At 40.9% G+C, this 23,934-nt stretch overlaps 1 protein-coding gene across 5 annotated transcripts in view; it reads left to right on the top strand.

The window, feature by feature from the left end:
• NPNT (nephronectin) overlaps positions 1-23,934 on the top strand; it is a 137,428-nt gene that overhangs the window by 100,779 nt on the left and 12,715 nt on the right. For 4 of the 5 annotated variants that reach the window (XM_082256940.1, XM_082256941.1, XM_082256942.1 and 1 more), the window contains 5 exons: positions 2,242-2,361; positions 10,061-10,180; positions 11,160-11,294; positions 11,762-11,884; positions 14,804-15,415. In XM_082256940.1, coding sequence (XP_082113066.1) covers positions 2,242-2,361; positions 10,061-10,180; positions 11,160-11,294; positions 11,762-11,884; positions 14,804-15,415 — 1,110 coding nt within the window. The remainder of the gene's footprint in view (positions 1-2,241; positions 2,362-10,060; positions 10,181-11,159; positions 11,295-11,761; positions 11,885-14,803; positions 15,416-23,934) is intronic. The other variant, XM_082256943.1, reaches the window with a different exon arrangement.

The raw sequence follows: 23,934 nt of genomic DNA on the forward strand, positions 1-23,934 counted from the left end.
ATATATGAATGTAATAATGAAGGGTAACATCTACATAATTATTTTGACAACATATTGTTAATAATATTTAATTGTATTTGTGCATATTGTAACGCAACCAGATTTTAATTTTTTTTATTGGCTAACTCACAGGCTTTGTAGTAGGCACCGATAATAATAATAGCGACCAGGACACTATCTGCATGGAGTTTTTATTTTCTCCCTTTGCTTGTTTGGGTTTCTTTTAAGTACCTACACACCCTGTAGTTCTTCCTACACACCCTGACATTCTGGTAGGTTAACTCAACTGAGAGATGTCCTTCCTTCTAAGCACTATGAGGGAGAAAATTACTATAGGAACACAAAACTAAATTTTTGTAAACTAAACTAAACTAAACTTTTACTAAAGTAAACTAAACTAAAAAATAAAGTGAGCTACCTGAGTTTAAGGTTAATTTTACTGCACAACTAAGATCAGCCTTAAAATCCAATGCAAATATAGACTCACTAAAGGTTGCTAAAGGTCAGTACTTGCAAAGGTCATAAGCATTTGAGAGAACTAAGGCCTGATGATAGGCCAGGCGCATTTGTGGAGCAGATTGAAGTGTCATATGTAGAGACAGCTTACCAATTCACTTTTGCAGTTGCCCCACACAAAAACAAAAAGTCATGGTTCCTGCTTTTAAGGCTGCTGGGGTTTATCTAGTGTAAATCCCTACTCCTTCATTAAAAAGAAGTACCTTGGTATATTGATTCCCCTCTGATACAGCCCTGTCCTAATAAGGAAATATTCTACTGTATATTTAAGTTTCTAATGTCATAAGGGGCAGAGATTCTTCCCAACATCGGAACTCCAGTAAAAATAAAGCCCCCTTGTAGTTGGGCTGTGCTTGCACTGCAATGATTAAATACTTGCTTCTGTCTAAGGGACTTGGAAAAGTACTTTTACTTAACCTATCCCCTGCTTCAGTCGGCGCTTTTGTGCTGGTAGACCAGTCCTGGCAGCTTCTTCTCTCCACTCCAGTGGTCTAAGGTCCTCTGACTTCATCAAGACTGATGCAAGGCCCATAGCTTGGATGTGAGGAGGCTGAGAAACAGTCCACCACTGGAGCATGGGGGAGCATCATCTGCGAGGGGAGTGGAGGATTGGGTAAGCAAAAGTACTTTTCTGTCTCCAAGAGCACAGCCCCTCTGCAAGGAAGAACTATTTTCCAGAGTTGGGCTTTAAATTTGAGATTCCTTTTGGAACTACTGAGTAACTGTTGAGATGAGCCCATTGCTACTCTACTCTATAGGTAACTGCTACAGAGCAGATAGAAGGGAGATTTGGCATATTTTCCACTATTCGCTTATTTCTAAGCACTTAATCAAACCACAGATGATGCAATTTTCTGTAATGCAACCACAGGTTTCAGGAAAGAAAATAGCTTAATTTCCCTATTAACACAGACAGTGTTGATGGGGGAATCCCTCCTGCAGTGTTATTGTGTTCTGCCAGCGGGGAAACTTCCCTATGGATGGTTTTACACATGTTTATTATGCCTATCCTTTGCATGAGATAACAGAGCAGCTTTGAGCAAGCTTAGTTTCAAACATATGAGGAATAATCTTTTGTCTATTATTTTTCTACAGACAAATGTTTCTTCCAACTTAAATAGCTTTTCATTGGTATTTAACTCCTCCTGTATTACCCAAGAATATGTTCCTGTGATCAGAACCAAGACTTTTGGTATGAGGTGACTCTCTACCCATTTTAAAGCTCCAATAATATTTAAATGTGGTTTAGAGGCTGGAACACTAAGACTTAATTACTTCAGAATTCTCCACAATAGGGATGTGCCCCTGGCCCCTAAAATGTATGTTTTGTGTTTATTTTAAAACACCTAATATGTTAGCAACAATATTTTACAGTTTCATTGTGCTTGCCATTCTCAAAATTACGGTTTGTAATTAAGTTATGGGGGACTCTCAAAAACAAAGATCAGTGAGTATTTTTTTACAACTTAGGAAATATACATTGATGAATGTTTTTATTACACCTGAAATCTGTGAATGCTAACAGTTACTTTGAGGGACATGAACACAATGTATATACTGTATTTTCCTGTAGGTTTTTCATGCAGCAGCCTCAAATTCCTGCATACTGGAGGTCATTGTAAATGCCTAAACCTTTAATCATTCACAAAAACATAATAAATCATTAAGATAATTACAAATAGACGTTTGCATACTCATCTCTTTTTTCATCCCAATGCTTCTTAGATCTAAATGAATGTGGACTGAAGCCTCGACCCTGCAAATACCGCTGCATGAATACTTATGGAAGCTACAAGTGTTATTGTCTGAATGGATACATGCTCATGCCTGATGGATCATGTTCAAGTATGTCCACTCTGTCCAGCATTACTGTCTTGCATTATTATTTCATCATTACTGGCTGATGATAGAAAAGAAACACATGACTGCCTGCACAGACCTAACCATGTCTTGTTTCTATTTTCTAAATAGAACAAGTCTGTTCTAATTTGTGTACTGGTCATATTAAGTACCATAAAATACCATGATTTATAATAATAGATTAGGATTATTAAAGAGAAATAAAAAAGATTGGTATAATGATATTCAGTTAACATAGCACTATAGATATCTGAAAGTAGGGGTGCTTGACCAGTTGAGTAACTGAGAACTCTCCAGTGCTTTTAAATACAGAGCACAGATGTACGTTTCAGAGAATCTATTTTAATTATGAGCATAGGCGCATAGCATGTACGTGTCTCTCATTACTGAATGCATTTTTGAATTGCATACAAGAAGCATTCATCCACAATATGCTTTTGGTAGCCTTGAACAAACGACAGACACTCCAGCATGTGAAACTCACAAAGCACTTGTGAACTGTTCTTAATTACTGAAAGAGTAATGCTGGCCATACACGCACAGAATTTCGGCCGTTTGCAGACTGAGCGATTATTCATCGGTCGAAAGAGAGTTGGCCACTAACTTATAGAATAAACTCTTTTACATAATCGTTTTCATGATCATAATGATCATTCAATAACATGCACAATATGTGTCAGAATATTATTTTCGTTTCAATTTTACCATACACATAAAAACTTTTGTAGAAACGATAAAAGTTTTTGCTATGGATCCATCGACATTAGCCAGGCACATGATCAAAATCGTCGGTAAACTTGTGTTCACTAACGGCCCGATTTTCAAACGATCTTTCCTAAAACAACCATTTATGGCCGAAATTCTGTGCATGTATGGCCAGCATAAGTCCACATTTGTTGAGGAAAAAGCAATCCCTGCAAATTTTGTTTCAGAGTTCTACCTTCTATTCTTAGCTAAAAGCTGTATTTTCAACTATGTCCTTGGAAGGCTAATTCCTGAATGGGAGTGTCTGAGTTTAATTAGAAGTAATATTAGAAGTTTTTAGATGTAATTTTATTTTAGTGAGTAACTCAGCAAATTATAATCCATATTGCAGTGGATGCATACAATTTTATCAGTATCTTAGTGCCGACATCTGGGAAAATCAGTAAGCCAATCACACAAGCAGGAAATTACAATTCTGGGGAAGTTCTGTACACCAACTGTGTACACGAACACCCCCAGATTGCGACATTGCATTGAATTTTACAGAAAATTACAAAGACTGCAGATAGGAAAGGAAAGTTCATTTCAAGGGATACAGCACTCCATAAATCATAATCACTAGGTTATATTGCTTCCTCCAGGAGTAGGACTAGGCAGAACAAAAAACACCTGGCTACGCTAATGGGCCGTCCTCAGCTTGGTATATAACCCCCCTCTCTGCTCTAGGTAATCAGTTTTAATCTGTCTAGTCTGGAGTAAGGACCTACGCTCCCAGCTGGGATCTCTGGTCCTAGCAATTTTTTCTCCTTCCTTACATACTTTTTGTTTTTTCTCTCGGGAGATCAACAATCAACTGCCGGGCTGGGCGACGGGTTGGATAAACTAGATCCAGTGGTCCCCCCAGGCCAGCCAGCTAACACGTGCAGACCACAGCTAGGCGCTAGGTCGGACGCGACATAGCCTCACGGACAGAGGCTGGCCCGCAGGTTAAACATCTCACAGGGTCGCACACAACCGGCTTGGGTCATACCTGCAGTGCTCCCTTAACCAACAGCTCCCTAACTTCAGTGGTGAGGATTCTGTCTGGAGCGTTACCCACACCATGGTAAGTACAGGCCTCCCTTTTCCAATTTGGCATTTTTTTTGGGGGTGGACACGGGTAACCTCCAGGGACGGACAGACCTGCCTGCAGGTTCCATCCTCCCATCCTTAAATCCCTCAGTGAGCTGGGCTTCCCCCACTCCCTTTCACCCCTGTCTGAACCTGGAGTCTGGTGGGGGTCCCAGGGCAGAGCATGCAGTGGAGACCCCTGGGGTCTCCCCCATTATTCCAACTTTGTAAGGGTCCTGGGATATTGTGTGTCCTGCCCTGGTAGTCTGGAGCGGTCCCAATGTAAGAGACCCCTAGGTGCATGCCCTACTGTTTGCAGTGTAGGCATAGTGGGGGGGGTCCCAGTGCAGAGACTGGTGCAGAGTGCGCAGTAGAGTCTCCCCTAACGTGTGTCCTACCTTTGGGGGGGTCACCTTGCAGAGGATGCATCATTGCAGAGGACGCAGGGAAGATCCTGGCAGCATGCTTTAGCGTTTGTAGCTGATGGTGGTCATTTTCCCTGGTCTCTGGTTTGCGGCCATGTTTGTGTAGCCCGATGATGCCACGAGGGCCATTTTCCCTTAGTCCAGGAGATGCTGGAGCTAACCGAAGCCTCTTGGGGATGCTGAAGCTCCTCCTCTTTCTTTTCCCCTTCAGTTTCCTCTTCCTGTACCTGGGACGTATAAACAGGGATGGCGTCCATAATGATGCTGGGTTCGAATTCTTGGCACTCCTCCTTTGGGCTTCCTGTTATCTCTCTCTTTGCTGATAGGTACCCTGAGCCTTGAAGAGAACCTTTAGTGGTGCCAAAAGATTGTTTTGTACTGCAAGGTCTTCCTTTCCTTATGGGGCCTCAGGGTCACATCTTCCCCACTGACCCCCTCATGGAGGTGGCAGGTCCCTCGGAATCCCAGCTTCCCATGGTTGCACTGACGGCAGTCCAGCAGTCCTTAGCGTCCCGGCTGGAAGTGGCGTGTGGGCAAAGACTCAGGAGGAAGCGTCCCCCATCTTCCCCCTGCTCAGTCTGTCTTATCTGATTCTGAGCCTGATGATGCCGTGAATGTGGCCCGTCCAGGGGGACTTAATATCAAACCCCCTCATCCGTCCGATAGTGAGGATGATTCCTCCATGGTCGCAGCAGCAAAAAAAAAAACGCTGGTAGACGCACTTATCATTGCAGTACGTGAAACTTTAAAAATAGAGGATGCGGCTGATGTAGCCATGGATGTGGCTGTGTCGTTTGGTACACATAAGTCACATAGTACTCCAAAGGTGTTTCCTTATGTGCCTTATTTTGACAGGTTTTCCTGTAAGGAATGGGAACAACAAAAATTACCCTTTGTGGTCCGCATATGTTTTGCTGTACGTTACCCTTTTGAGGAGTCACTTTTAAAAAAGTGGACTAGTTCACCAGTGGTGGACCTTCCTGTTTTCAGGTTGAATAAAGCAACCATGATTCTATTAGAGGAATCCCTGTCTTTTAATGACCCGGCTGACAGAAAAGCGGGGGCTGTAACACGCAGCATGTTTACTATGGCTGGTTCGGCATTGCGGCCAGTCTTTGCCTCAGCCCCGATGTCTCAGACCCTAACTGAATGGGCCAAACTTTTGCGCCAGGGCCTGGGGGGCGAGAAGGTCCCCGCTTCGTATATGTTGCTTTAGTGGACCAGTTGGTCCATGGGCTGCAGTTTATTTGTTATGCAACTTTGGATACAGATCCTGTGCTGTCCAAAATTTCTGTTTCAGCGGTGGTGATTAGGCGTGTGCTGTGGCTTAAGAATTGGTCCGCAGACCAAGCCTCCAAGAAATCTCTCATTGATCTGCCCTTTTAAGGCACTCGCCTGTTTGGGGCTACCCTGGATGACATCATTAAGGGTATCACGGGGGGGGAGAGTACCTTCCTGCCACAATCCAGAAAAGGGAAAGAGCCTTGTCTCAGATTCAGCCCATAGAAAATTATTTTGTGCTTCTGGGACTGAGAATAAGGGAAATAGATCTTTCAAATCTTCCCTGGGAGGTTCCAAGCATCCTTGGTCTGGTAACCCTAGAGCTAGCTTCTCCGGGCCCCTTCAGCATGAAGGTCTGCTGTCACCCATTATTGGGGTGAGGAGACATCTTCGCTGGTTTCTGGCCCAGACTTCTTTTGTCAAGTAAACCTGCAAAATGTTTCTTTTGCGGGTATCCAGAAAGGGGAGCAAAATCTGTCCTTTTCAGGTTTTTTAAGTCCTGAGTCTACTTGTACGGAATTAATTCCTGCAAAGGTTCAGGTAATGTCCGAATTACCTAAGGTCCCCCTATCCCTGTCTAGGGAATTTATTTACCTAGGTCTGATTTTAATTCTGACCAGGGTGGTCCTTCCTCTGGACAAATTTCAGGAACCACAGGCCGTGATTCACCGGCTGCTGTCACACAGATAGTTCTCTCTCCCGATTTGCATACAGGTTCTGAGTCTTGTGGTATCTGTTCTCACAATCCTACATGCAGCTCCTTTAGCAGGTTCGGCTCCACAGGAGGATACCGAAGTTCGTGGCGAGATAACGGGTTCCTCTGGCAGATGCCGCAGATGTCCAAGGGCCACGGTAAGGCCAGTATCATTCTCACCCCAGGCTTCTTCCGCAGTTCCTGTGAGGAATCAAGAGCGAGGATCTGCCTATCCTGGTGGCCATAAACATCCCTTGGGGGCTTCCTCTCAGAGAAGACCAGTTGCACCAAGGGTTAATCTACCATCCTGCTTTACAGTCGCTGAGTTTAATGGCTTAGCTATTGAAAGCCAGGTACTGAGGTATAAAGGTTTGTCTGGATCAGTGATCCCTACTATGGTGAAGGCGAGGAAGTCGTCTTCCAGCAAGTTATACCATTGTATGTGGAAAGCGTACATTTCTTGGTGTGAGTGGGTTGGCGCTCATCCTCGATCCTTTTCTGTGGCTCAGATCTTAACCTTTCTTCAACGGGGCATTGTTTAGAGGGTGGCCTTGAGTATCATCAAGGGCCAGGTGTCTGCCTTGGCAATCTTCTTTCAGCGAGCCCAAGCCACGCACTCTTTAGTTCGTGCCTTCATTCAGGGGGTTCAAAATGTGGTTCCACCTGTACGGTCTCTTTTGCCACCATGGGATTTAGATTTAGTGTTTTTGGTTCTCCAGAAACCTCCATTTGAGAATATTCAGGAGATTCCCTTGTCTACGTTATCCCAAAAGGTGACATTCTTGGTGGCTATAACCTCGGCCTGCAGGGTATCGGAAGTGGTGGCATTATCCTGCTGCAGTCCCTATTTGGTGGTCCATAGGGATAAAGTGTTTTTTCGTTCCTGTCCGTCAATTCTGCCCAAAGTTGTCACTGACTTCTATTTGAATGAGGACATTGTGTTGCCTTCCTTTGGTCCCAAGTCGGCTCATCCTAAGGAATTTGCTTTGCATACCTTGGATGTGGTTCATGCGATTTGGGTGTATCTGCCAGCTTCTGAGTCCTTTCAGAGGTTAGTTTCACTTTTTGTGGTCACGGACAGACCAAGAAAAGGGCTGGCCGCTTCTTCAGCTACCATCTCAAGATGGATCAGACAGATGGTGTCTCAGGCCTGTTCCCTTAAAGGTTAGGTTCCACCTTTCCCTGTCACAGCGCATTCTACTCGGGTACTGAGTGCTTCTTGGGCCTTCCGTCATCAGGCATTAAATTTAACAAGTTTGCAAGCGGCCATTAGGTCTTCGGTGTATACCTTCACAAAATTCCATAAGGTAGATACTTTGGCAATTGTGGATGCTTCTTTTGGCTGCAAAGGTTTGCATGTTGCTGTTTAAGAGGGGCTGTTCCCTCTTGAGGGGTGTTTTTCTTTAAACTTTTATTTTTTCAGACGGCGCACCTGTGACCCGGTTAAGGCTCCTGTGTCCTGGGTAAGGGCATTTATGTTTAGCCTTGGGTTATTTTCCTCACCCCTCATTTTCTTTTGGCACTGCTTTTGGATGTCCCACTAGTTATGATTTATGGAGCGCTGTGTCCGTCAATGAATGAAAGAGAAAATGGGATTTATGTACTTACTGTAAAATAAATTTTTCTGAGTTCATCGATGGACACAGCACCCACCCCTCTATGGAGTTCTGATACTTCTAATACTGCTTGCTACTAAACTGATTACCTAGAGCAGAGAGGGGGGTTATATACCAAGTTGAGGACAGCCCATGGGTGTAGCCAGGTGTTTTTTGTTCTGCTAGTCCTATTCCTGGAGGAGGCTTTATTTATGGAGCGCTTATGGAGCGCTGTGTACGTCGATGAACTCAATAAATTACAGTATGGTTGGGGTAGTAATTGTATATGCTATAGATTTTATTTTTATCTGCTATATTTTCTTTTAGAGCTACCCTCTTAAGCTCTCACACCTTTACATCCGTAGAGGACAAGAGCAATTTTTACATTTCTGTTATGGTCCTATTGATTTGGAAATATCTATGTTATTACTCTAGTTAGCAATGTAGTTCATATACCTTTTAAGGACAAACAAGGCTTTCTTTCTGTAATATACGTTTGTACTTTTTTACAACAAAACTTAAAATAAAAAAATATACTTTTTAAATTGATCAGTGTAAGTTCAAAAAATAAAAGTGTCAATGTATATAAAAAGTATACATTTTGTTCTATCCTTTGCCCCATTTCCAATTTTATGCTTTTTTTAAAAAAACGTGCCACAAAAAAATTAACATACAAAACAACTAAAACTGAAAAAGTTTAAATATTAATGGTTTGTAAAATAGACATACCAATATCATATGCATGTCGAAGCTCACCCCTTTGAGAAAAATGAAACAGATTAGATGCAAAAGCAACAGTGTTACTTTGTATCGCTCTCATGTCTGAACATTGTTTAGTGTCCTATGGTCTGTTTTTTTACATTGTTTTGTTGACATTTTATATTTACACGACAACTCTATCCTATCTTTCTAAAGTTGGAAATTGCTCGCAAGTGTCGGGGTGAGCAGAAGCAGAAGGACAGGGTGTATTACATGTGCTCATTAATTATGTTTTGTTGTGTGGTATTCCAATGTCCACAACTAGGTAAAGAACTTTTGCAAAGTTTAACTGTTAGTTGAGAAGACCATGAGCAAAGCAGTCTAGTCTAGTCTAGTTATGTAGTGGGTCATGCTGAAAGGCATATTAAAAGCTGCTCAGATGACCTCACATCCTGGTAGAAAAAAGTATGTAATAATGAGTCTCTAGAAAAGGTGACTTCTGCGTGGTGAATAGTTGCTACCAGCAAAGCCACCGCTTTTCAGACACTTTGGATACATGATGCCAAGTACAGTATGTTGTAGCTACTGCCGAAATTTTTCAGAAGGGTTAAGTTAAACTTTGCTTTGTACTTCCAATAGTGTGGATATAAAGTATGAAAGGAATTATAAAGGCCATTGAGTGTAGAGCCTACGAAGTGTTTAGGATGCTGTCAAATAGTGTATATGCCAGGCCTGAGCTCCTGCGTTCATCTGAGAATGAGAGACGAATAACCAAGCAGAATTCTCTAGGTTGATTCAAGAACAAGTGTTTTTTTATTGCGGGGAGACCTTGAAAAGTGCCCACGCCTTCTCTTATGGATATGTGTACAACTTACAACTTCGAAAAAAGGGTTGCTCATGTTAAACTATATGCAGGTTACTCTACCCATCAGATGCCTGGCTAACATTCAATGATTTTATACTGTAGTCCATTTTTCACCCATGACTTATGAAGCAGATCTATTCGTGTTTATCAGGTATAGGTTTCAGAAACTCGCAACTTTATTTTTAAGTGTCCTAATTTTTAATTGCTATATGTTGACTGGATAAAAAAAAAGACATTTTATTTACTGAATGATATGTATATTGTAATAATAAATAAAAATTGCAAACTTGCTTGCTTCTCTTCACCTCAGATGCACATACTTGCGCTATGGCAAATTGCCAGTATGGTTGTGATGTAGTAAAAGGAGAGGTTCGCTGTCGCTGTCCATCTCCAGGATTGCAGCTAGGAACAGATGGGAGAACATGTGTAGGTAAGTGATGTACAAATACATAAAATATATGGAAATAGGAAAAAAGCACACATAACCTAAAGCAAAATTCCAGGTAGGGCTATTTTTGCATAGTTACATGGGTCCAGCTTGGGTCATTGGTCACATTGGTCCAGTTTGGGTCATGTGCCAAGCAGTTGCCCTGCTTCTTAGTGAACACATGAAGTTGCTTGGCACAGGTCCCATGCAAAGAACACTACTTTTTCTCAATAATGCAAACCGTTCTCTGATTGGAGAAGGAGCAGTGATCGGACAGGTATGGCACAGAATGTTACATGGATCCAAGCTCGACCAATGTAGCTATGAAAACATAGCCATAACTTGAATTCAGCTTTAACAACTAAATAAACCAGATTCATAACTCAGTGGTAGGATCCTTACTGTTGGGCTGCTTTTTATCATGGTCTACAATGGGTAGACCATTTATCTATACCAGGGAATGATCAGAACAAATGATGATCCACATTGCCCTCAATCTGCTTGTCAGGTTCAAACATCTTTATTAAAGCATATACCACTTGCTCGTTTAGGAACTATTTCTATACAATTGTACTAACATAGTAAAATTACTCAAAATGCTGGATTTTTTCCAACCCAGGCACTAACCAGCTAACAAATTCGATGCTTAAATCCCTGTACTCTCAGTGTATGAGTACCTTTACTTAATGGTTTTCTTTGCTTCATGTTGCATTACATCATAAATGTGGCAAATAATCTGCTTGCGCAGCACATTTACTATGTACACTGTTAATGATAGTATTGGACTGGTTGGCTAAACGTATATTTTCAGACTTTCCATCTAGCACAAAACAGAGTTGTTTGATGGCTCAAAGGGACCAGGGAAGCACATTTTTTGTATTCTGCAAGGAATCAGTATCTTAATAGACATGGTAAAAAAAAATGTTTCATACCTTTGTGAATGCAGTCAATTCCAGACTAAATATTCATGTCTGTTTCTTAGATGTTGATGAGTGTGCAACAGGGAAAGCCGTGTGTCCTCGGTTTAGAAAATGTGTCAATACGTTTGGCAGCTATATCTGCAAGTGTTATCCTGGATATGACTTAATCCATGCCCATGGGAAATACCAGTGCTTCGGTAAGAAAAATGAAGGATTAGGCACTTTATTTAGCAAATTTTTGATTTTCGTTTAACATTGTTTATCAGTGTAATTGTTTATAGGGAACATGCATGGTCAAATATCTTTTGACCCTCTGTACAGAAAATAATAACATATTTCATGTATCCTTATCTGTAATGATATTGTACTTTGCTGTTTGGCTTATTATTTGGTGTTATCTGCCATATAGGCTAACAGAGGTTTACAAGCTGCTACTATTCATCCACTGAATACCTAAACAGGAAGTCTGTCATACTCTACTAACTTTATCTCAAATATGATAGCTTCTGATAAGCCTGTGAAGCTTTCAGATCTTTATTTTTAATTTACTAACTTGTAATGTTTGTTTTCTTGCATTTCCATTGTATAAACTTTTATAATTTAAATAGTCATTAAGATGATTTTGTGGTAGTTATTTAAATTATGTTTCACTTTATTTTGACAGATATTGATGAATGCTATACCGGGCAGTATCAGTGCAATAACTATGCAAGATGCTACAACACACCAGGATCATATAAGTGCAAATGTAATGAAGGCTACCGTGGCAATGGAGCAGACTGTACACGTAGGTGTCATGTGTGTGCTAAACATTTTATATACAAACAGCATAGGGACTGTACCAGGTTAATTCCAAGTCACATTTTGCTACTTACTTTGTATTTAAATAAAAAAATATATACTTTTAATGATAATATTATTGAATATACAGCTGCGTTAATGTGTGTCTTTTATATCTGCAGTTCAGATTTAACGCGTATTACTCTCATTCAGTCAGGTTGGCTAAAATGTAAGCTATTTTTTTTATTTTTATAATGTATTATTTTTGTAGCTCTGTATCAAGCAGCCCTTTGACAGCAGCACAGCAGAACCCTGGAGATTGGAACCACTGCTTTCACACAGAACTCAGGAGTTCCGATCTCCAGTACTCTGAGACTCCTCCTGCACAGTGTTCCAATGAACAATACTCATTATCCCTGAGCAGCATTTTTGACAAAAGCATGGTGCTGGAGGCATGTCAGAACTCTATAGATGAAGACTGCTTTGCTCTGTGTGAGAGTTGCGGCCCCAATTTCCAGGGTGATGTTTCATATAGGGCTGCAACGATAGCACATCATAATAAAAATAATAAGACAAATAATTGAAATTAATATACATTCAATGAACACTGTGTGTGTGTATATATATATATATATATATATATATATACACATACACACAGTATCTCACAAAAGTGAGTACACCCCTCACATTTAAATATTTTTTAACATTTGAAAATATTTTATTATATTTTTTCATTTGACAGCACTGAAGAAATTACACTTTGCTACAATGTAAAGTAGTGAGTGTACAGCTTGTATAACAGTGTAAATTTGCTGTCCCCGCAAAATAACTAAACAGACAGCCATTAATGTCTAAAAGTGAGTACACTCCTAAGTAAAAATGTGCAAATTGGGCTCAATTAGCCATTTTCCCTCCCCAGTGTTATGTGACTCGTTAGTGTACAAGGTCTCGGATGTAAATGGGGGGCAGGTGTGTTAAATTTGGTGTTATCGCTCTCACTCTCTCATACTGGTCACTGGAAGTTCAACATGGCACCTCATGGCAAAGAACTCTCTGGGGATCTGAAAAAAAGAATTGTTGCTCTACATAAAGATGGCCTAGGCTATAAGATTCCCAAGACCCTGAAACTGAGCTGGAGCACGGTGGTTAAGGCCATACAGCAGTTTGATAGGACAGGTTCATCTCAGAACAGGGTTCACCATGGTCGACTAAAGAAGTCATATCCAGAGGTTGTCTTTGGGAAACAGATGTATGAGTGCTGCCAGCATTGCTGCAGAGGTTGAAGGGGTGGGGGGTCAGCCCGTCATAGCTCAGACCATATGACGCACACTGCATCAAATTGGTCTGCATGGCTGTCATCCCAGATGGAATCCTCTTCTAAAGACGATGCACAAGAAAGCCCACAAACAGTTTGCTGAAGACAAGCAGACTAAGGACATAGATTACTGGAACCATGTCCTGTGGTCTGATGAGACCAAGATAAACATATTTGGTTCAGATGGTATCAAGCATGCGTGGTGGCAACCGGGTGAGGAGTACAAAGACAAGTGTTTCTTGCCTACAGTCAAGCATGGTGGTGGGAGTGTCATGGTCTGGGGCTGCATGAGTGCTGCTGGCATTGGGGAGCTACATTTCATTGAGGGAACCATGAATGCCAATATGTATTGTGACATACTGAAGCAGAGCATGATCCCCTCACCGTAGACTGGGCCGCATGACAGTATTCCATTATAACGACCCCAAACACACCTCCAAGATGACCACTGCCTTGCTAAAGAAGCTGAGGATAAAGGTGATTGACTGGCCAAGCATGTCTCCAGACCTAAAACCTATTGAGCATCTGTGGGGCATCCTCAAACAGAAGGTGGAGGAGTGCAAGGTCTCTAACATCCACCAGCCAATGGCAACCTGTGAATCTCAGGTGAACTCCATGCCCAAGAGGGTTAAGGCAGTGCTGGAAAATAAAGGTGTCCACACAAAATATTGACACTATGGGCCCAATTTGGACATTTTGACTTAGTGGTGTACTCACTTTTGTTGGCAGCAGTTTAGACATTAATGGCTGTCTGCTGAGTTATTTTGAGGGGACAGCAAATTTACACTGTTATACAAGCTGTGCACTGTCTACTTTACATTGTAGCAAAGTGTAATTTCTTTAGTCTTGTCACATGAAAAGATATAATAAAATATTTACAAAAATGTGAGGGGGTGTACTCACTTTTATGAGGTACTATAAATACAGTATATACTATATTACCAAAATTATTGGAATGCCTGCCTTTACACGCACATGAACTTTAATGGCATCCCAGTCTTAGTCAATAGGGTTAAATATTGAGTTGGCCCACCTTTTGCAGCTATAACAGCTTCAACTCTCCTGGGAAGGCTGTCCACAAGGTTTAGGAGTGTGTCTATGGGAATGTTTGACCATTCTTTCAGAAGCGCAATTGTGAGGTCAGACACTGATGTGTACAAGAAGGCCTGGCTTGCAGTCTCCGCTCTAATTCATCCCCAAGGTGTTCTATCGAGTTTAGGTCAGGACTTTGTGTTGGCCAATCAAGTTCCTCCACCCCTATGGACTAAGACTGGGATGCTGTTAAAAATGGTATAGTAGCATATGGCAAAAATAGCACAAGATTAAATACGCAGCTTAAAAATCAGTGTTAAAAACATTAATATGCTATAAGTGTTTTTTCTTTTTTTTTTAAGTAAGTAAACTGACACAATGCCATTCACAATATAAAAAAAACCTACAGATGTCTATTTGTATTAGTGGTGAGTTGGGTGCATTCTCTGTGATTTAGCACCCTGAGCGGTCACTAAACCATGCATTTTGAATACCGGCTTTTAGTTGTCTCATCTTGAATTGTTAAGAAAATGAACTCACACAATACCTAATTTTCAAATATCTTTTCAATTCCAGCTATCCCCAGAGTTGTGATCGATCCACTGGGGCCTCATAATTTCCTACCAGGTAAAGATAATGTCGGAAACATTTTTAGAGGTAATGGAAGCTCACTGAGTGGTAGTGAAGGAAGCAGTAACAGGATTCCAGACTATGGTGGCAGACATCCTAAGTGGCCTCCTTCACCCTCTATTACAGCCAAGCCTCATTCAAAGACAACAGCTAAAACTACAACCAGATCACCACCAGTGACTAGGCCAGTGCCTAATACAAGACAGCCTCAAAAGCCAGTGACAAGGCCTCCACAGCCAGCGACAAGGCCTCCACAGCCAGCCACGAGGCCTCCACAGCCAGCGACGAGGCCTCCGCAGCCAGTGACAAGGCCTCCGCAGCCAGTGACAAGGCCTCCGCAGCCACCTACAAGGCCTCCACAGCCGCCAACAAGGCCTCCCCAGGTTGTGACAAGACCACCTCAGCCAGTGACCAGACCACCACAACCAGTAACAAGACCTCCACCTAAACCAACAACCACTACAGTCATCTATACAACAACAACTACAAAACCCTCAACTAGACCACCAGATGATAACCGAATCGAGGACCAAGGCAAACAACGGGGTGATGTGTTTAGTAAGTATTCTCAGTGACACATTGTGAGTGTCTCAATTTACTGAAGCATTTATTAGTCCTAATGACTAAACATATGATAATATCATACTTCATATGTGAAGAGCTGGAGATATTGTTTTGTTTAAAATAAATCTTTCAGTCAGATGGGATAGAGCAGATGTTTAGTGAGTTGAGTCGTTTTTTAAATAACCCATTAATAAACATTTCTCTGGTGTATTGCCAGTTTCCTTTGGTACATACCCGGCATGCCATTCTCATTCAGCCTTGAGCTAGTTTGATTCACTAGCTATTCTACTCGTTTTACCAATTAGCACTGCTGGCAGCAGTAAAGAGAGTCCTATTGAAAAGCATAACATTGAGGAGTAAAATCTTCATGGATGATAAACAGCAGTTAATAAATATAACATTCCAGGTTAACATAATACATAAACTTCAGTATATATTGGCCAACTGTTGTTATTTTAAAGGGTTGTGGAACTCACCATAGGTCATCCACTGGGTTTTTATATCTTGCAGAGATTTTGGTGGAGGAGCAGGAGTGAGATTTAATGGAAAGAGGCAATGCCAGAAGTCCGAGCAATAAAGTGATGTTAAATGCATTTTATTAAAATGAGAAGCATACAGCTGGACTTACTTGCACTTACTATTCTTTTAAAAAAACATTCCCTTTTCTTCTTGCTATGCTATCTGTGCTATCTGAGCCAATTTCAGGTATGTGGGTGCCCCTCTGTGCCCTATGACCTATAGAATCCTGCCGGAATCTCCAGTTTGTGCATGCTCCGATTATTCAGGATGGGGTGATGCCATCTTTGAGAGTTTTTCAGACAGGCTTTAGGAGGTACACAAATAGCCTACACCTACATCAGGGCATTATTCAGCTTCAATCAAAGGTGCACACTTGGTTTTAATTCACAGGTGCCAATTAGAGCTGGCCATAGACTGATTCAATTTGGTCAGTTCATCAGGGAGTGGCCACATTTTGATCAGTGTGTGGCTGTCCTCTTGGGAGAAGTCAAGTGTTATCTACACCAAGTTATCTACACCAAGAACAAAATTCTAGGTAGCACATTCATTTTGACAATATTGTTTCAACCCATCCATTTGAACAAAACTTTGTTCCAGTTTTCCAGATTTTTTAATAAACAGAAAGAAAGCAGCGCCAGCTTAGTGAAGCATAAGGTTTATTGATACAAAAAACACGTAGTGACTTACTGTAGGTGATTGGGATCATCCATCTTCTTGTCCTGGATACCGTTGCAGAAAGGAGGGGTGCGGGGTGCCGGTGGTGCGTGGAGGCTGTTGTCTGGCAGCCTGTCTGATGGTGCTGTGGTGGTGGAGGACTCTCAGTGGGGCTCCACTTCCTACTTCTGGTCAGGCCGACATCACTTCCTGTGAGGTGGAGGGAAAGATGGGCGTTGCTAGCTTTCGGAGCATCCGTGCTCCTTCATTAGGCGGTGGGATGCCACCCACCAACATCAGAAAGCGCCATGTAATCATTGACTTCAGATTTTTTAATAGTCTACAACAGGTGAACATGGTTCATAGAATAAAGCAGATGATTAGAGTTTGCAAGCTGGATACCTAGATATTTCAGAGATTGCTGTTGGCACATAAAAGTATAGGATTGAAGGGAATCAGCTTATTCATGTGGTAGCTTCATAGGAAGTATTATGGTAAATTTAAAAATTTGATAGAGCCCCCAAAATGTTGTAGCTCTAACACAAGGCTAGGCAGGGAGGTGATCAGTTCAGTGATATAAAATAAAATATGATTTTATTAGCAGAAAGTTTGTGTTCCCTAGAACCTTTACAGACTCCTTTAGTACTCTGGTTAAGCTTATTTTTTTGTAGCAGGGCTTCTGTTGCAAGGGAGAACAATAGGGGTGATATCGAACAACCCTGCCTGGAGAAAGGACTCCATTGACTTTGATCCGGCCAAGCGGTCTTTATAAAATTCCTGTTATCCAACTCAGGATGTTAGGGCCTACTCCTAAGTTTTTAAAGGGTAAGTTCACCTTTCGTAACATGTTATATGTTACACCCTTATTCAGGGAGTAACATGTTAGGAACGGACCAGCCCCCGCACCTCCCCGATCCCCGCTGTGACAGCTATCAGGGTTCTTCTCCCTCCCTGCTAGCTGTCACAAATTTAAAAGAACATGGCTGAGTGGGGCTCTGCCCACCCAGCCGTGTCACTGATTGACAGGGCTTTGTGCATGGAAAACTACAAGGTCCAAGAGCCTTTGCAGCTGCCTGCTTGTAGTTTTCAATGAACTACAATGTAGTTATGGAGCACTGAGGTAGTCCATTCATGCTTCCTGTCAAATTGTATCTGCTTACCCATATGGGATATTTGAGAAAGCCAATACACTGGCAGATCTGCTGGAGACCTGCATGGCACCTGCCAGTACAATGCTTTACAATGCCTTAAAAAAAAAAAAAAAGCAAGTTTTTTTCTTTCAGAGTTTCCTCCTTGAACAACCAATCCACTCTATCAAAGGCCCTTTCTACATCAGAGGAGGGAGACAAGAACTGGAATGTAGCTGAGATTTTACCCATTGGGCTATAAGTACAGCACTGAGGAAGTTATTTCTAGCTTATCTACCTTCAAATCCAGAGTGGTCAGGGTAGATTATGTCTTAAGAATTTCCTAAGGCCAGCCACAGACAGTTCATATCTCTCGTGTGTGGGCAGGCTGAATGTACTAAGTTGATTGATCGATAAACTTAGGTACAACTAGCCTGCCAGATTTACTTGCTTTTATCACTATCGGCTGCTATAGCCGCTAGCAATAATCACGGTCTTCTCCCAGTGGAGAAGACTTCCCCCACCCACCGGAGGCAGACAATTGCTCAGCAAAAGGGATTCCCCTGTCATCACTGTCTGTGCTGCTGGGGGAAACATGCAAATTTCTTTGGTTGCAGGAAAGAAATTTGCATCCTCTGTGGCCTGCCTAAGTTGGATCGCCAGGACCTTAGAGAGGATACCTGTACTTAACAGGGAAACCAAATGGTAATTTGTGCACTGAGCCTGATATTTTTCTTTTTTGAGGGTATTACGGGTATGTGTACTAGGGAGGCTTTAGTTGGGTCTCATTATACCACACTTTTTTCCCTGTTCAAAAAATTTGTGGGACAAGTACAATGTCTACTGTATACATTTACTGAGCATGGCTATCTAAGATGTTGGTAGTTTAAAGAAGAAGGCATTCTTATTTTGTTTGTTTTCCAGAATAAGCTGAAATATGTGTGCTCTCCTCACTTTTGAGGACATCCTGGGAGATAAGCTGCCCACATGTTACTCCCTTATATACTTCTCACATGGAACTCACAGACACTCCCACTTAGATGATGTTGTTAGACTAGTTTTTTTATGGCAGTTCCTATAGAGGCGCTAACTGAGATGTCATCTAAAAGATCGACTTAAGCTTGCTATTTGAAATGCCTGCTAAAACATTTTTTCAGGTAATATTAAACCTAATGTCTAGATATCTCTGCGCAGTATAACAGTTTTATTTTATTTACAAATGTGCTGTTTTTTTCTGTTATTTTTAATTAATGGCAATGTGCATTGTCGAATTGTAATTTATTCCAATTGTTTTCTATTTAAAAAGAAAAAAAGATTTCTTTATTTCTGGGAGACAGATAGGAAATACAAACGAAATAGTAGTATTTTGACTGCAGGTGGGTACTGGTGAACATAAGTTGAGCAGAAAAGTAATTATTAGACAGCGTTTTGGAATCTCTCTCTAAATGTTGTTATGGCTATGTGTATGTATTTGTGCACTAAAACATCTTAGCCCTCTTAGTAGTGTAGTCAATACCAGTGTGGTTCACCTGTATAATATACTTCAAGTATAAATATATAAAGTGTGAAGAGGGTAAGGTAGCAGATTCTAGGTAAGCATTGTGTTTGATGAATGGTGTGACAGATTGCAGTTTGGTCATTATGTTTCTACTAAAATAAGTTACCGTTTTGAGGTCATTGTATGAGTGACATTTTCTGTTTCCAGTGTGCTGAATTTATGCTGACTTTTTCTATCGTTTATTATAGTCTTTTAGACCATTCTGATGTGACACACCTGGAAATGGGCTTGTTAAGGAATGCAAAACAAACTAGAATGCTATTCTAGCATAAGGTTTCTCAGGCTCCAGGCAGAGGAGTGTTGATGTGGGGATCAGCTGTTGTCCATGGTGGCTTAAAGTAAACAGGCAGTTAAAAAAATGATCAGTGATCATTCTGGAGGTATTACAGGTACATTAACTTCAAATATGTTCCTTGTTTTACTGTGCCTAAAGCAGAGTAATGTGCAAAAGGCAACAGATAACACTGCATCTATGCAGTTAAATGTGGTGTTTGAGACTCTGTCCCCTCCTAGCTGTTTTTGGCCAGGCTTGCAAATGCATTTTGCCATACATCCAGAGATATCACATACATAGCAAGACTCTAATACATTTATCTATACGTAGACACTTCCATAGACTAATAATATCAGTCAAGTTTTCCCATCTTCCTGTGTAAGTGCTACTGGACCTACTCTGCATTCAGCTATTGTTTCTTCTTGATTCCTGCATTACTCAGTTACTGCCAATATTACTTGAATTTGTTCTATCACTAGTGAAAATATAGATTATAACCATCCAGAGCCTTTATAGAAAACAGGCAAAGCCCTAGAGCACAAGGCATTTTCATATTAGGACACCATAAAATAAAATTTCCAACAGTTTATAGCAATGCAGAATACTGGCCTGCCCCTTCCCACCTTTCGCACCTTTCTTTTGGCCTGTCACTGTCATGGGTGGCCTCACTAGCCAACAAGAATGTAGGAAGTGGAAAGAGGGCAAGCTCTTAAAATTGCCAGGAAGGGGTAGAATTTGCATTTTAGTGCACCCCAGCTTTCAGCTAAGATTTTAATCTTATTGGCAGTTTAGCAGCTAATACCAAATGACAGATGTACTTTCATTTAGCGCTGATTTTACCGCATTTCAGGAAGGATCAGTAAACTGTGTCCGTTAAATATTTTCTTAATTATCTTGGGATAATCCTCTTTGAATAAGATTTCTTCTAAAACGATAAATTGGACACCTCCAACGGCAGTACAGATAAGTTTCCTCTTCCTGGCTGGGCTATGATATTATTACATTTCACCTGTAGGACATTCAGTTTTAGCTCTTCGTACTTATTTTGAAGTACTACTTTGAAATTTATTTGCAAAAAGGCAAATGTCTCTGACTTTGACTCTACTGCACTACAGAGAAAACTCTGAACTTTGTGTTTAGAAGACAGATCCAGCTCTAAAATTAGAATGCGTTAAGAATACAAATGAAATCATTTTTGGAAGCAGATTTTGCCCACACATGGTTAGCACTTTGTCTTCCCAAGTCTCTCAGCCAGCTTTTCAAGCAGCCATAACAAGTCTTGGGATTTTTGTCTGTATTCCACTGGCACATTATAATCTATCTGTGTCATGAAAGTTTACATAAAGAACACTCTACGGACACTAGTATTTTAAATAATAATTCTAAAAAGTGATGGTGCTTTATTTCAATGAAACAAAGCAGAGCAGAGAAATTAGTCGTATTGTTTTGTTTGGGTCTACATACCTTTATAGAAGTAGTAATAATAAACTGGTAAAAAAAAATCCTCAGTCACCCTTGCACCCCCATTGTATCAATCACCCCATAGCACCACTTTGTAAAAAAAACAACCAGCTTCTATACACAACCTGTAGGTTTTAAACTAAAACATGTGGACAATTTGTTGGAATAAAAATAGATAAATACCTTTCTTACAGGACTTTCTATTGGTTCACTAGCTCACCCCATTTTACCTATAGTCCCATCATGATAACAGACTGCCTCAATGAGCAAAAGAAATGTGCAGGAGGAAGGAAGGATTGGACAGCCTTTCAAACAATGAGAAAGAGCTGAGGCTTTTCCTGTCAGAAGGGCCTTTTTGAAGCTGCTGCAGGTATGTGCAGGTGCCTCTAGGTTATACCCACCCCCAAAACGTAATCATGTTGTTTACGTTACAATATCATTCAGATATATTAGAGGCTTAAAGTCTTATTAAACCCCCTTGAAAAAAATAAATGAAGCTGCATACCTTTAGTAACCATTGCCTACTGTCCCCAATTTTGTGATATCTTTACAGCGATTCCAGCCGAAGAAAGTTTTCTCTGTGGACTTTCTGCTTATAAGGTGCTTCCTTTATCTCTAGGGTCTCCCTAGTGCCACCCTGATGCGCACAATTCCACCACCTGGTGCCTTGTTCATGGGATGCATGCACAGTAGGCGCTACTTATTTTGTGAAGGGCTGGCCCATACCCAGTAGTTGGGGGCTCTAGTGCTATGCTCATCTGGCACGTGCGCAGCCTATTGGGGCGATGTTCGTTCAACATATGCGCAGCACTGCCAGGGGCCCTACTGCTTTGCACAGAGTGGGCTTGCAAAGAAAAAAAAAAAAACATAATAAAGTATGGGGCATAATAAAAATCACAATATTTGGGTGGAGCCTAATGTAAAGGGCAGATTACCTTTTAGGATTAATACCTCTTTAACTTTAGAAATATCAGCACTAAAGATTACAAATCTTTCTAAGTCCAGAAAGCATCCCAGGAAGATGTGATTGCAATACAGAAATACAGAGGCCTGTATTCACATGGAACATTTTTTTTTTCTGCCAAATGGCATATGCAGAAAAGGAAACACATACAAACAGGTAGATAATTATGTATGAAACAAGACATGAATAGATATCAGTATAATCACAGAAAAAAAAAAGGTTTTACTAATTCTTACAGCTTTTGCAGCATAAAGTACAGTGAACCATCTGACAATCCACATTTACATTCAAGGCCATAGTTACTCTCTTAGTTAAACTGTTGTAGATTCAAGGCTGATTTAAATCAATTTGTTTGGAATCTGGATGCCAGTATGGGAAAATTGATTTATTTGTTAGCAAGGCAATTTTTTATGTCAGCAGATTAGCGAAAGTAAAATCTTTCTTTGTTCACATGTCCCAAAACATCATGTCATTTCCACACCATTGATACATTGATAGTGTGAAACAGGGTAATGAGAAAATAAACTCTGTAAATAAGTCTTCATTATTTATCTTGTTCTGTGTTTATAGGCTGATGGGCAGTGTTCACATATTGCTGGTTGCCTTTCTGTCTGTATGCATCAGTCTTTGCCTATTTAAAGTTGGCAATTAAATGTACCTATGCCCTTTTCTCTAATGCCCATAGTGGACCACTGCAGACATGGAACTTGATAAACTCTGAAGATTTTCTATAGGCAATATTGATGGAGAAAGTAAAAAGAAAATGTAAGCAAACAGAACAAAATTTTAAAAACCTGATTCACTTAGTTGTATAAGGAATTTAGAGTAAGGAACATTAAGAGCCGGGTTCACACTAATCCGACTCTCATAATAGAAGTCAATGCAAGTCACTCTGACTTCGCCAAAAAATAGTGCAGGAACCTTTTTCTAAGTCGGAACGGCTTGAGTCGCTCTGATTAGAAGGGTTCCATTGCACAGCATTGGGAGCTACTTGTCAGGCGACCAAGTCGCCTGACAAGTCGGAGTAGTGTGAACCGGCTCTTAAAGTAAATGCATAATGGGACATGAGTTGTATCAAAACCTAATTTTAGGAAGAAAATTGGGGAAAAAAAATCAGCACAAAGGACATTTCCTACATTTAATCCGAAGTGTCCCTTGTTAGAGTGGCTGAAATATTGGAAATTTGCAGCTGTATTCTTCAGTTGCTGCGGGGGTTAATATAAAACATTTGAATACAACCTCAAAATCCCATATATACATAACAACATTTTGGAAATACACAGTATGGAGGAGTCACTGGTGTTGAACCCCCAAATACAAAAAATATGCATAAAAGAACCTTGCTTAAATTCAAAATGACACCTCTGATGCAGCTGATTTTAGAGGCAAACCAGTCAGGCATTTACTCTCCATGCTGAACATCCTCTCCATGTCTGCATTGTGAAGTAGACTGCATATGGATTAATAAATATATTTTCACATTTTGAATTTATATGATCTGGTCATGCTTTTTTTGCTTGCCCTAATTGATTGACTACAGATTGCGCACCATCTATTATTATCCTCAATTCTGCCAATTGATTGTCTGAAGGATCAATTTATGCCACCAAAGTGATGGTCAATGTGTCAGTGTACAAGCTACACGTTTTGCTATGGTGCTTGGTTGTGCACCAAAGTGAAATATGAGGCTTCTTGCTGCTGGCTGTTGAGATGAAAGATGTGATCAAGCCACAATATCTGTCCACCTCCAGTGTGCCACAAATCCATAGCGTGTATATCTTGGCACCCTGCTAGCCTTGAAAAAGGCCTAATGTCAGCCAGGTGCAGCAGCATGGCTCAGTGAAGACCTAATGCCAGCCAGGTGCAGCAACACTACATACAGTGGGGACTTTGTGCTATGTAGTATCATGGCCCTTTGGGAAGCTCAGTGAAGGCCCAATGAAAGCAAGGTGCAGT

Source organism: Pelophylax lessonae (assembly GCF_965119305.1).
Source record: "Pelophylax lessonae genome assembly, chromosome: 1".
NCBI lineage: Eukaryota > Metazoa > Chordata > Amphibia > Anura > Ranidae > Pelophylax > Pelophylax lessonae.